This window comes from Euprymna scolopes, chromosome 10 (assembly GCF_053919585.1).
Source record: "Euprymna scolopes isolate OS-2025 chromosome 10, ASM5391958v1, whole genome shotgun sequence".
In the NCBI taxonomy this organism is placed as follows: Eukaryota; Metazoa; Mollusca; class Cephalopoda; order Sepiida; family Sepiolidae; genus Euprymna; species Euprymna scolopes.
In genome coordinates, this window is record NC_136491.1 from 96,043,180 (window position 1) to 96,058,367 (window position 15,188).

Sequence of the window (15,188 nt, forward strand, 5' to 3'; positions counted from 1 at the left end):
ATCATATTCAAAATATAAAATAATTATAAGGACTTTAATAGAATCATATTCAAAATATAAAATAATTATTAGGACTTTATTGGAATCATATTCAAAATATAAAATAATTATAAGGACTTTAATAGAATCATGTTCAAAATATAAAATAATTATTAGGACTTTATTGGAATCATATTCAAAATATAAAATAATTATAAGGACTTTAATAGAATCATATTCAAAATATAAAATAATTATTAGGACTTTATTGGAATCATATTCAAAATATTTGTTTGAACTTTAATAGAATCATATTCAAAATATAAAATAATTATTAGGACTTTATTGGAATCATATTCAAAATATTTGTTTGAACTTTAATAGAATCATATTCAAAATATAAAATAATTATTAGGACTTTATTGGAATCATATTCAAAATATTTGTTTGAACTTTAATAGAATCATATTCAAAATATAAAATAATTACAAGAACTTTAATACAATCATGTTCAAAATATAAAATAATTATTAGAACTTAAATAGAATCACATTCAAGGTATAAAATAATTATCAGGACTTTAATAGAATCATGTTTAAAATATAAAAATATTATTAGGACTTTAATAGAAGCATATATAAAATTTGAAATAATTATTAGGACTTTAATAATATCATGTTCAAAAGATAACATATTTATTAGGAATTTTAATAGGATCGTTTTCAAAAGAATAAGCATTTATTATGGCTTTTAATAAGATACTTTTCAAATGAAAAATATTTATGATAATTTTTAATAAGATCATGTTCAAAATAAAACATATTTATTAGGAACTTCAGTAGAACACTGTTCAAAATGTAAAATAATTATTTCAACTTTAATAGAATCATGTTCAAAATATAAAAAATTACTAGGATTTTAATAGAGTCATGTTCAAAATATAAAATAATTATTAGGGCTTTAATAGGACCATGTTCACTAAGAACATTAATAGGATAATATTCAATACCAAACACGTTTATTAAGAATTTAACACGATCATGTTTAAAAGAAAACATTAAAAAATGTAATAAAAAAATTAAAAAATGTAACAAAGGCTTCAGTTAATGAAATACAAGTAACCTATATTTATCATTCTGCGCATAAAATTGTGAAAGTTTTGGTTGTTTAATGGCATACTGAATTATTTCTAGCAAAATTCCCTACATGATAAAATCAGAGCCAGTTCAAATAAGCGACTCTTCTCAAACAGAACTTGTTCAATTTGATCAGAGGCTGATCCGTGTCAATCTCGCATGTCTGTGCTGCTTCTCTGGTGACGTGGCTTAGATAATAAAGAAACTTAAAAACTAACAAATAAGTAAAAGTGTGCAGTTATGTGCCGCTGTAGTTTTGGAAGCAAGCTGGTTTAAAGGAAGTTTAAGCATTAGTTTTAGTTTCAAAGTTTGGTATTTTCAAACAAGGTTTAGTAATCAAGTCTAATGGATCACATCTAGAAGAAAGAAAGATGCATTTATGTACCATAAAGGGAGGGGAGGGGGCGAAATAACCATTTCACGTTTGAGTTAGCCAAACTTGACTAAAAGATATAACAGAATTTGTCTGCATATCAAACTATCACACTAATATTGTCTCTAGGCCAATCAAATGAGTGTGATTCTTTGTGTGCCGATTTCTTAAAAGCATCGGCTTTGTTTTCAAATAACTAAGAGTCATGAAGCGCAAACAGGTTGAGTGTCTTTTTTTTAGCTTTAATAGGTTGGAACACATTAGTAAAATAAAATGTGGAACTTGCAGAAAATGGAAGTCAAATTGAATTAAAATCTTATTATAATTTCTCCATTTCATTATTGTTATTTTTAGGCTTCTCTTTCAGTGTAAATTTTCTTCTTCTTTTTCTTCTTCTTCTTATTCTTCTTCTTCTTCCTCCTCCTCCTCCTCCTCCTCCTCATCATCCTCCATTGTATTTTGACTAATACTTTCACTAAATATGTAATTTAATAAACAGCTACTCTTATCACAGAAAATTAAAATACTCTGTGAAATCTCGAATTTTTATATTTAAAACTCAATGATGTGCTCATAAAAAAGACAGAATAAACTAACATGAAATGGCTTCTTCCTTGGATCATATTCTTCATATTTCGGTAGCTGAAAACATAAAAGTTATTAGTTATAATAACGGTAGAAATTGTACAAAATGTTTTTAAACCTTATTCCCACGGCATAACATGATATAAAACCCTTTCAAATAGCATTTTACATTGGATATTATATAAGACCCTTCCCAACGGAATCACACATGCCTAATGAGATTTCACATTGGATACTATACAAAACCATTCCTAATAAAATTTCACATTAGACATTATATAAAACCTTTTTCAACATCATTAGACAGTATATAAAACCAGTCTCAATAATATTTTAAATTGGATATTATATAAAACTTTTTGCAGTAATATTTCACATTGAACATTATGAAACAAAACGATTTATAAAACCATTCACAATGGCGTTCCATTTTTAACATTATATAAAACCATTCCCAATACCATTTCACATTGCGTATTTTATAAGAGGTGTGCTGGTGCAATATCAATTTGCTGTTTTTGTAAAGTTAATCATATTGTTTATTTCAGATCAATCTTTTCTGGGTTCTTTCTACAATATAAAAGCTTATGTCTCTTATTGCTAAAATTATTAAACTTTTTTTTTTTTTTTTTAAATGCATAATATTTTTTATAAGTGCAGTTCTCTGTATCCAAAACAAGGATTAATTTTTGAAAATAAAATTATTTTACTGTGTTCTTTTTCTGACTAAATGTATGTGCAAAATATTTTTTTCTCAATTTTTGCTCTATCATAGAGTAAATTTATTATTTGTTGATATTTTTCAGCAACATTTTGTAATGTCAAATCTTATTTCATTTTTGATAATACATATGATCGCACTTCAGCGTCTTTTGCAGCTGTTACTGATTAATGGTGTTAAATGAAATATGGAATAATTAATTTAAAATTTGGACATCAACATACTTTTCAGGCGACAACTATAATGATAACGGAGAGAAAATACTCAAGATTTCGTTTACAATTTTAAAGTTAAACTGACATTTAAAGAAAATTATCAAAGAATATTTTTTAGAAAAAACAATTTATGTTGGGAAATTAAAAGAATGCACCGACCATATCTGGTAAATATGTTTTGTTGTAAACAAATAGTATCTCGTGATATTCTTGAAGTTGGGTTGGATTTTAGGTTAACTTTTGCTGGTAAAACAAAGGCTCTCATTACGTGACCACTCATAAGAGAGCAGAAAATGCGGCAAAATTTGTGAGTGGTAGTGAATCACAAAACACGCCCTAAGTAAAAAGAATTGTTGCTTAGAGAGCTATGCAGCAGAGAGAGACAATGTATATATACAGACTTATGTGAGAGGGACAGGAATAAAAGAAAACTAAGAATTTTTTCAGATTTCAACGTCCTCTAAGAAATAAAAGTAAGTTTCAAAGTTCCCCAATCAAAAGTTAGCACCAGTCAACGTTCTGAATTTTTCTAGTTTCCACAACAGCAACAAAAGTCTTCGTTTTTATTATTGTTACATATCTATATGTTCGAGTAAATATTATCATTACACATATAAGTGTTCCAATAAATATTATCATTTACACATCTATGTGTTCAAATAAATGCTATCATTTACACATGTTTGCGCTCAAAAAAATATTATCATTTACACATCTATGTGTTCCAATACGTATTATCATTTACACATCTATGTGTGCCAATAAATATTATCATTACACATCTATGTGTTCCAATAAATACTATCATTTACACATCTACGCGTTCCAATAAATACTATCATTTACACATCTATGTGTTCCAATAAATACTATCATTTACACATCTATATGTTCCAATAAATATTATCATTTACACATCTATGTTCCAATACATATTATCATTTACACATCTATGTGTTCCAATAATTATTATCATTTACACATATATATGTTCGAATAAATACTATCATTTACACATCTATGTGTTCCAATACATATTATCATTTACACATCTATGTGTTCCAATAAATATTATCATTACACATCTATGTGTTCCAATACATATTATCATTTACACATATATGTATTCAAATAAATATTATCATTTACACATCTATGTGTTCCAATAAATATTATCATTTACACATCTATGTATTCCAATAAATATTATAATTTACACATCTATGTGTACCAATACATATTATCATTACACATCTATGTTCGAGTAAATATTATCATTACACATATATGGGTTCCAAAAAATATTATCATTTACACATCTATGTGTTCCAAAAAATATTATCATTTACACATTTATGTGTTTCAATAAATATTATCATTACACCTCTATGTTCGATTAAATATTATCATTTACACATCTATGTGTTCCAATAAATATTATCATTACACATCTATGTTCGATTAAATATTATCATACATAACATATATGTGTTCCAAAAAATAATATCATTTACAGATATATGTGTTCCAATAAATAGTATCATTTACACATCTATGTGTTCCTATAAATATTATCATTTACACATATATGTGTTCCGATAAATATTATTATTTCACATCTATGTGTTCCAATAAATATTATCATTTACACATCTATGTGTTCCAATAAATATTATCATTTACACATCTATGTGTTCCAATAAATATTATCATTTACACATCTATGTGTTCCTATAAATATTATCATTTACACATCTATGTGTTCCAATAAATATTATCATTTACACATCTATGTGTTCCAATACTTATTATCATTTACACATCTATGTGTTCCAATAAATATTATCATTTACACATCTATGTGTTCCTATAAATATTATCATTTACACATCTATGTGTTCCTATAAATATTATCATTTACACATATATGTGTTCCGATAAATATTATTATTTCACATCTATGTGGTCCAATAGATATTATCATTTACACATCTATGTGTTCCAATAAATATTATCATTTACACATTTATGTATTCAAATAAATATTATCATTTACACATCTATGTGTTCCAATAAATATTATCATTTACACATCTATGTGTTCCAATAAATATTATCATTTACACATCTATGTGTTCCAATAAATATTATCATTTACACATTTATGTCTTTCAATAAATATTATCATTTACACATCTATGTGTTCAAATAAATATTATCATTTACACATATATGTATTCAAATAAATATTATAATTACGCATCTATGTGTTCCAATAAATATAATCATTACGCATCTATGTGTTCCAATAAATATTATAATTTACACATCTATGTGTTCGAATACATATTATCATTTACACATCAATGTGTTCCAATAAATATTATCATTTACACATATATGTGTTCCAATAAATATTATCATTTACACATCTATGTGTTCCAATAAATATTATCATTTACACATCTATGTGTTCCTATAAATATTATCATTTACACATCTATGTGTTCCAATAAATATTATCATTTACACATCTATGTGTTCCAATAAATATTATCATTTACACATATATGTATTCAAATAAATATTATCATTTACACATCTATGTGTTCCAATAAATATTATCATTTACACATCTATGTGTTCCAATAAATATTATCATTTACACATCTATGTGTTCCAATAAATATTATCATTTACACATATATGTATTCAAATAAATGTTATCATTTACACATCTATGTGTTCCAATAAATATTATCATTTACACATCTATGTGTTCCAATAAATATTATCATTTACACATCTATGTGTTCCAACAAATATTATCATTTACACATATATGTATTCAAATAAATGTTATCATTTACACATCTGTGTGTTCCAATAAATATTATCATTTACACATCCATGTGTTCCAGTAAATGTTATCATTTACACATCTATATGTTCCAATAAATGTTATCATTTACACATTTATGTCTTTCAATAAATATTATCATTTACACATCTATGTGTTCAAATAAATATTATCATTTACAAATCTATGTGTTCCAATAAATATTATCATTTACACATCTATGTGTTCCAATAAATGTTATCATTTACACATCTATATGTTCCAATAAATATTATCATTTACACATTTATGTCTTTCAATAAATATTATCATTAACACATCTATGTGTTCAAATAAATATTATCATTTACACATATATGTATTCAAATAAATATTATCATTACGCATCTATGTGTTCCAATAAATATTATCATTAAGCATCTATGTGTTCCAATAAATATTATAATTTACACATCTATGTGTTCCAATACATATTATCATTTACACATCTATGTGTTCCAATAAATATTATCATTTACAGATATATGTATTCAAATAAATATTATCATTACGCATCTATGTGTTCCAATAAATATTATCATTACGCATCTATGTGTTCCAATAAATATTATAATTTACACATCTATGTGTTCCAATAAATGTTATCATTTACACATCTTTTTGTTCCAATAAATATTATTATTTACACATCTATGTGTTCCAATAAATATTATCATTTACACATCTATGTGTTCCAATAAATCCTATCATTTACACATGTATGTGTTCCAATAAATGTTATAATTTACACATCTATGTGTTTCAATAAATATTATCATTTACACATGTATGTGTTCCAATAAATCCTATCATTTACACATGTATGTGTTCCAATAAATGTTATAATTTACACATCTATGTGTTTCAATAAATATTATCATTTACACATGTATGTGTTCAAATAAATGTTATCATTTACACATGTATGTGTTCCTATAAATATTATCATTTACACATTCATGTGTTCCTATAAATATAATCATTTACACATCTATGTGTTCCAATAAATATTATCATTTACACATCTATGTTTTCCAATAAATATTATCATTTACACATCTATGTGTTTCAATAAATATTATCATTTACACATCTATGTGTTTCAATAAATATTATCATTTACACATCTATGTTCCGATAAATATTATGATTTACACATCTATGTGTTCCAATAAATATAATCATTTACACCTCTATGTGTTCCTATAAATATTATCATTTACACATCTATGTGTTCCAATAAATGTTAACATTTACACATCTATGTGTTCCGATAAATATTATGATTTACACATCTATGTGTTCCAATAAATATAATCATTTACACATCTATGTGTTCCAATAAATATTATCATTTACACATCTATGTGTTCCAATAAATGTTATCATTTACACATATATGTATTCAAATAAATATTATCATTTACACATCTATGTGTTCCAATAAATGTTATCATTTACACATATATGTATTCAAATAAATATAATCATTTACACATCTATGTGTTCCAATAAATATTATCATTTACACATCTATGTGTTTCAAAAAATGTTATCATTTACACATCTATGTGTTCCTATAAATATTATTATTTACACATCTATTTGTTCCAATAAATATTATCATTTACACATCTATGTGTTCCAATAAATATTATCATTTACACATCTATGTGTTCCTATAAATATTATTATTTACACATCTATTTGTTCCAATAAATATTATCATTTACACATCCATGTGTTCCAATAAATATTATCATTTACACATCTATATGTTCCAATAAATATTATCATTTACACATCTATGTTCCAATAAATATTATCATTTACACATCTATGTGTTCCAATAAATATTATCATTTTCACATCTATATGTTCCAATAAATATTATCATTTTCACATCTATGTGTTCCAATACATATTATCATTTACACATCTATGTGTTCCAATAAATGTTATCATTTACACATCTATGTGTTCCAATACATATTATCATTTACACATCTATGTGTTCCTATAAATATTATCATTTACACATCTATGTGTTCTAATAAATACTATCATTTACACATGAATGTGTTCCAATAAATATTATCATTTACACATATATGTATTCAAATAAACATTATCATTTACACATCTATGTGTTCCAATAAATATTATCATTTACACACATATGTGTTCCAATAAATATTATCATTTACACATCTATGTGTTTAAATAAATATTATCATTTACACATCCATGTGTTCCAATAAATATTATCATTTACACATCTATGTGTCTCAATAAATATTATCATTTACACATCTATGTGTTCCAATAAATGTTATCATTTACACATCTATGTGTCTCAATAAATATTATCATTTACACATCTATGTGTTCCAATAAATATTATCATTTACACATGTATGTGTTCCAATAAATGTTATCATTTACACATCTATGTGTTTCAATAAATATTATCATTTACACATCTATGTGTTCCAATAAATATTATCATTTACACATCTATGTGTTCCAATATATATTATCATTTACACATCTATGTGTTTCAGTAAATATTATCATTTACACATCTATGTGTTCCAATAAATATTATCATTTACACATCTATGTGTTCCAATAAATATTGTCATTTACACATCTATGTGTTCCTATAAATATTATCATTTACACATCAATGTGTTCCAATAAATATTCATCTATGTGTTCCAATAAATATTATCATTTACACATATATGTATTCAAATAAATATAATCATTTACACATCTATGTGTTCCAATAAATATTATCATTTACACATCTATGTGTTCCAATAAATATTATCATTACACATCTCTGTGTTCCAATAAATATTATCATTTACGCATCTATGTTCTAGTAAATATTATCATTACACATCTATGTGTTCCAATAAATATTATTATTTACACATCTATGTTCGAGTAAATATTATCATTTACACATCTATGTGTTCCAATAAATATTATCATTACACATCTATGTGTTCCAATAAATATTATCATTTACACATCTATGTGTTCCAATAAATATTATCATTTACACATCTATTTGTCCCAATGAATATTATTGTTCTTGGCAATGTTTTCTTTTATAGGTTACAGACAGAACTAACTATTTACCTAATTTCCCAACAAAGTTGTGTCAACACTCAATCTTCTGTCGATCGTGTAAAGACAGCACAAATATAGAATACTTGAGTACTCAGAATTCATGTGGTCTTCAAACATTTGGCCACAAATCTATTCCCAATATGATTTCACATTGGACATCGTATAAAAGTGTTTCTGTCTGTATTAAACCAAATGGAGTTTTAGCCATCAGTCGGGCGTTTTCCCCCTACCAAGAAAGCCAACAGAATCTAGGTCATGTTTTCCCCCCGTTGACTGAGGTATATCTCTGGTCATGTGCAATTCTAGGAGGTCCAACTTCCCAGGCTTTGCTTTCTCCCTTTAAGAAGGGGTTCCTTTATAGTTTATCACCTAACATACTTCTCCCAGGGAATGCCGACGGATTACTTAGGTAATTTTTGCAGGCCATATCGCTCTTCCTCTAGGGTGTTAGCTTTTCGAATCCTGCTTTCCGATCCCTGTGTCACATCATCTCACTGTGGGAAGGAAATAAATATCTTCAAGTATTAATAGTTTTATTTAATTTCAATTGATGCTGATATTACTATTCTTATGTTAGACAATGGTTGGTAAAGTTCTGGGTGCTGACAATTGAATATTTTCATCATTATGGTCAACTCTAACATTATAGTCCCAACCAATGTCATATTCTTCACTTATACGCAAATATAATGACAAATATGTACAGCTCTTTAAGTCAAACTCTTCCTTGCCGTAATAGTTGAAGTGATAGTATCATAGTTACTCAGCTAACAGGGCTCTGATTAAAATCCAGGAAGAGTCAGAATGCGTCGTCCTTTGGTTGTTTATGACTGCATGTGGCAAGCAAAGACGTATCAAATGTAGAACCGCAAATCAATCAAGTGAAAGTGGCACTACATGGGGGAACGGAAAAATTGTCGCCATAGGAAAAACAACATGATTCCATTTTCGTTTGATGAAAACCGGTTTTCTTTTCTTTTTTTGTTAATACTTTCTACTAGTTGGCCAGTTGTGTACAAATCCTAAGAGCAATAAGAGCCTTCTATCATGTCTGAAAGTGACACAATGTTAAATGAGTGAGATTGAAGATGCACCACTGTACAACTCATGTTCTCTACCAATCCAAGTTATGATAACAGGACCATTGCCAGCAAAATGCAAATCGGGACGGGTCAACACTTGAGAGCACAGATCAACGCATCGGACGATCCACGGATATCTTCTTTGGTTTGGTTTCAAGCGAGGACAAAATATTGGCACCTCACATCTTCGAAGTCGGCTTGAAAGTGTACCTGGATGTGCTGAAGGGTACGGTGATCCCTTGGTGTAATCAGTTGACCATTGTCAGACCCTGGGCGTGGCAGCAGGATCTGGCGCCGGCCCACAAGTTCAAATAGACTCAGGCTTCGCTTCAGAAGGAGTGCTACAACTTTGTACCCTTCTCCTACTGCCCCCTTAAAATGCCAATCCAGGTTCAACACAGCTCAATGAAGTTTATGACCACGGTTGTGGTTTTTGGTGTGGTTTCAAGTGAAGGCCACATCATGCCATGTCACATCTTCGAAATCAGCTTAAAAGCCATTTTAAAAATATATATGAAATAAAGTAATTTTCAAATTATTAGGTAGAAATTCCATGATTCTTTGGAGGATTTTTTTTTCCAGTTTACTTCTGCGAACGTTGAAAGTTTGTAAGTTTATTTTAACACAATTTTATATTAGGTCAATAGCAGATTAGTGTGATGAACAATGGATACATGTGAACGCTACGAAATATTTATTGAACTATGAAATATAGAAGTCAACCGATGTATATTGTCTCTGACATGGTGGGAGGTTGCAGTATGAGTAATAGTATGAGTAATCACAGTTAAGGGGAAATAACTCATGTATATCTAACAAGGACTTGGTATTCACTCCTGCATCAGAAAGAGGTCTACATGGACATAACCAGAAACTGTTTCACCACCGATTTTGATTGGCACACTTTCTCCAACAAGATCACTGGACCATGAAATGGATTTTCAGGAGAAATGTGCAAAGTTCATTGAATTGAATAGAAATATTAAAGGCGCCAACGAAATTGGGAAGTTGCTCGTTTACTGTATCCTCTTGCGTGTCAAATTTTTACCATCCTTCTTTTTATTACATGGCAACTGAAACTTGCTTGCTATAAATTTTGCTAAATTTATTAAATTAAATTGAAAAAAAAAAATAAATAAAACATTGAACGTATTTATATATTGGAACAAGAGGGGGGGATGCTTTTTCAATTGGGATCCTTACACCTTTGAATGGATTTCCAAAAGATGTAGCAAATTCAAGATGGATTGGAAAAAATGCTACTGTATCCTTCTACCACCCATTACCTACATAGTAACTGAAGCATGCGTGTTTTACTTTTGTGCCAAAATTATTGAATTAAACTAAAAAAAAAAAAAACGTTTCGGTCGATGTAACCTCTGACCTTCTTGAGGTGTATCTTGTCGAATTGCGAATTACTTAGGACCTCTATCCAGTCATGACTGAAGAAACGAGAGTATGTTGCTCCCGTGAAGTAAATAAAGGGTTCCATTCGAAATTCTATCCTTATTCCCAAGTTCGACAGAAACATTCTCAAGTTCGACAGAAACATTCTAAAGTTCGACAGAAACATTCTCAAGTTCGATAGAAACATTCTCAAGTTCGACAGAAACATTCTCAAGTTCGACAAAAACATTCTCAAGTTCGACAGAAACATTCTCAAGTTCGATAGAAACATTCTCAAATTCGATAGAAACATTCTCAAGTTCGATAGAAACATTCTCAAGTTCGACAGAAACATTCTCAAGTTCGACAGAAACATTCTCAAGTTCGATAGAAACATTCTCAAGTTCGACAGAAACATTCTCAAGTTCGACAGAAACATTCTCAAGTTCGACAGAAACATTCTCAAGTTCGATAGAAACATTCTCAAGTTCGACAGAAACATTCTCAAGTTCGATAGAAACATTCTCAAATTCGATAGAAACATTCTCAAGTTCGATAGAAACATTCTCAAGTTCGACAGAAACATTCTCAAGTTCGACAGAAACATTCTCAAGTTCGATAGAAACATTCTCAAGTTCGACAGAAACATTCTCAAGTTCGACAGAAACATTCTCAAGTTCGACAGAAACATTCTCAAGTTCGACAGAAACATTCTCAAGTTCGACAGAAACATTCTCAAGTTCGATAGAAACATTCTCAAATTCGATAGAAACATTCTCATGTTCGATAAGATATGCCTGAAGAAAGTTGGAGATTACACCGATTAAAACGTTTTTTAGTACAATTCAGTACTATTGTGAAAATGACACTCAAGATGCGAACAGTAGTCCGAAGAATCCAACTGTATTATTTGAATAATCAATCCTCATCTAAAAAATTCAGAAATGTGAACTAAAAAAACATGCGTCTTCATAATAAGTACGCCAGCAACCATTTTGGGTTTTTATAAACAAATTTATTGGTCCCCCAACAAAAGGAGAGTGGAACTGTAAATTCACTCTTGTCTGTTCGTCTGTTCGTCTGTCTGCACTTTTCTCAATAACTATGCCTTGGAATTTTTTGAAATTTTGCACAAACATTAAACATGATATGAGTAAAAAAAAAAAGTAACAGAACGGATTTTCCGGCCAAAAGGTGCCTTTCGGTTTAAAATGGTTAAAATTGACACTTTTGTGCTTATTAAAAAAAATTGATGCATTGAATTTTTTTAAAACTTTCTGAAAAGTTGTAACTGATTTCTGTATACTTTTGTTTGTCTATACTTTGCGATAACTTTTGGATGTGCCCCAGGGACTCTTTTTGGAACTATTTTACTATATTTGTCCAAACTTTTCTGTGTATGTCTATTTATTAGCAATTTTGCATGGTGCTGAACTCAAATTTAAATATGTTAAGGCCTTGGGAACTTTTGGGGCTAAATGGGGGGAAGGGCAAATGATCTTTTTTTGCATGGTGCAGAACTCAAATTTACATATGTTAAGGCCTAAAACTGTACTGTTTGTTCATTTTTACCAGGATTTGACGTCCCCTGGGGACTTTGGAGGCTGTATGGGGGGGGGGGGCAAATGCTGAACTTAGTCATTTTTTTTATGCCTCGTTTACTGTGCACTCACGGGGGACCATGCATGCTTCACTTATTTTCCCACACACGCACGTACGTTTTTCAGATGTAACAGTAAAGAATTAGCAAACTAGCAGATGAGTCAAACTTTTATTACAATAGATTACCTGTAGTCCTTTAATCAGTTCAACATCAACTTTGTCTTTCTCAAGTTTATCTGAAATTTGAAGACACATAATTCAGTCCAACGTTTTCACGTTAATATTAAAAAGAAAAAAAAAAAAGAAAATATTTGTTAGTAATGATTCAGTATTACTATTAATATTCACTCTCTGTCAAAAAATAACAAAAAATAAGACTACTCTTCGCCAGTGTTCGGACTAATACTCACATAAAATAATGAGTGTTTGAGATAAATTTGACAGAATAATATTTGATTTCTTTTTCCATTTTTTTTTAATCCATTCATACCAAATTTTTTTTTTTTTTTTTTTTTTTTACACAGTGATTACCACTTATCAAGGCCCGGAAGCCACTCAGGGATAAGGGTTATTGCAAGTACATTACGTTAGTGTGGAGATTTGATGAAGTGTTTAATTAGGGGGGCGGTTCATTAGGAATTTGTTAACATTGGACTTGAAGACATCCAAGTTGTAGTCCGGAGGGAAGCAGGCAGACGGAACAGAGTTCCACAGGCGTGCAGTTCTAAGAAAGAAGCTTTGTTCATGGAATCCGCGTTTTGATTTAGGCACAGATATATAGTGGGGGAAATTTTTCACAGTGGATTCAGCTAGACAGGTGTTTTTCGTGAAAGATTGGCGAGAGGGGGGGGGACCAGGGATTGGAGTTCAGACGAGCACCTGCCATGAAAATAACGATAAAACAAGGATAGGCTCGCAACGTCTCTTCTGTGGGAGAGAGGCTGCAGGGTAGAGAAAAGGGCGTCCCCCACTAAGCCACAAAGTCTATTTTGTACTCTGTCAAGGCATGATAGGCTGTTTTTAGCAGCTCCTTGGCTTAATTTTAAAGTTTCATTCGTATGTAGGATGACAGCAAGAAAGTCATTTGAATCGTGGAGGAGAATAACTTGTATCATGATGATTTGTGCTGGTCATCAAAATAAAGAGATTATGGTCGCTGCTCAATGTTTCCTGAGCACTGTAAAGACAATCCGGCATGAACTAAAGAAATGTAAAGAATTCTTTATCTATATAAAACGCCAAGTACGTCCAAGGATGGAATACTGTTGCCATATCTGGGCAGGAGCTGCTAAAAACAGCCTATCCTGCCTTGACAGAGTACAAAATAGACTTCGTGGCTTAGTGGGGAATGCCCTTTTCTCTACCTTGCAACTTCTCTCCCACAGAAGAGACGTTGCGAGCCTATCCTTGTTTTATCGTTATTTCCATGGCAGGTGCTCGTCTGAACTCCAATCTCTGGTCCCCCCTCGCCAATCTTTCACAAAAAAACACCCGTCTAGCCGAATCCACTGTGAAAAATTTCCCCCACTCTTTATCTGTGCCTAAATCAAAACGTGGATTCCATGAACAAAGCTTCTTTCTTAGAACTGCACGCCTGTGGAACTCTGTTCCGTCTGCCTGCTTCCCACCTGACTACAACTTGGATGTCTTCAAGTCCAACATTAACAAATTCCTAATGAACTGCCCCCTTAAGTAAACACTTCATCAAATCTCCACACTAACGTAATGTACTTGCAATAACCCTTATCCCTGAGTGGCTTCCGGGCCTTGATAAGTGGTGACCACTGTATAAAAAAAAAAAAAAAAAATGTAACGGTAACTACGAGGCTATGGCTAAAAAAAGCAACATAACAAAAGCTCTGATTGCTTTCGCACAGCAGAATTCCTCGAAAATCTATATAAGAGTGTTAAAAGATCCTGGCTTTGGAATTCGAGCTTTGTCTCGTGAATTGGTTCACCCTCTACCATGAAGCTCTCCACTACTACTCATACAAGCATTGCAGAAAAGGTCAACTTCTCACAGAAAAGGTCAACTTCTCACAGAAAAGGTCTGAGAAAATCGTTTG

General features: G+C 29.9%; 1 protein-coding gene across 5 annotated transcripts in view; it reads right to left on the reverse strand.

Moving 5' to 3' along the window:
- The window catches only part of LOC145286152 (uncharacterized), a 484,368-nt gene that overhangs the window by 369,574 nt on the left and 99,606 nt on the right, over nt 1–15,188 (reverse strand). For all 5 annotated transcript variants that reach the window (XM_080134898.1, XM_080134897.1, XM_080134896.1 and 2 more), the window contains 2 exons: nt 13,309–13,358; nt 2,086–2,130 (listed from right to left, as the gene is read on the reverse strand). In XM_080134898.1, coding sequence (XP_079991024.1) covers nt 2,086–2,130; nt 13,309–13,358 — 95 coding nt within the window. The remainder of the gene's footprint in view (nt 1–2,085; nt 2,131–13,308; nt 13,359–15,188) is intronic.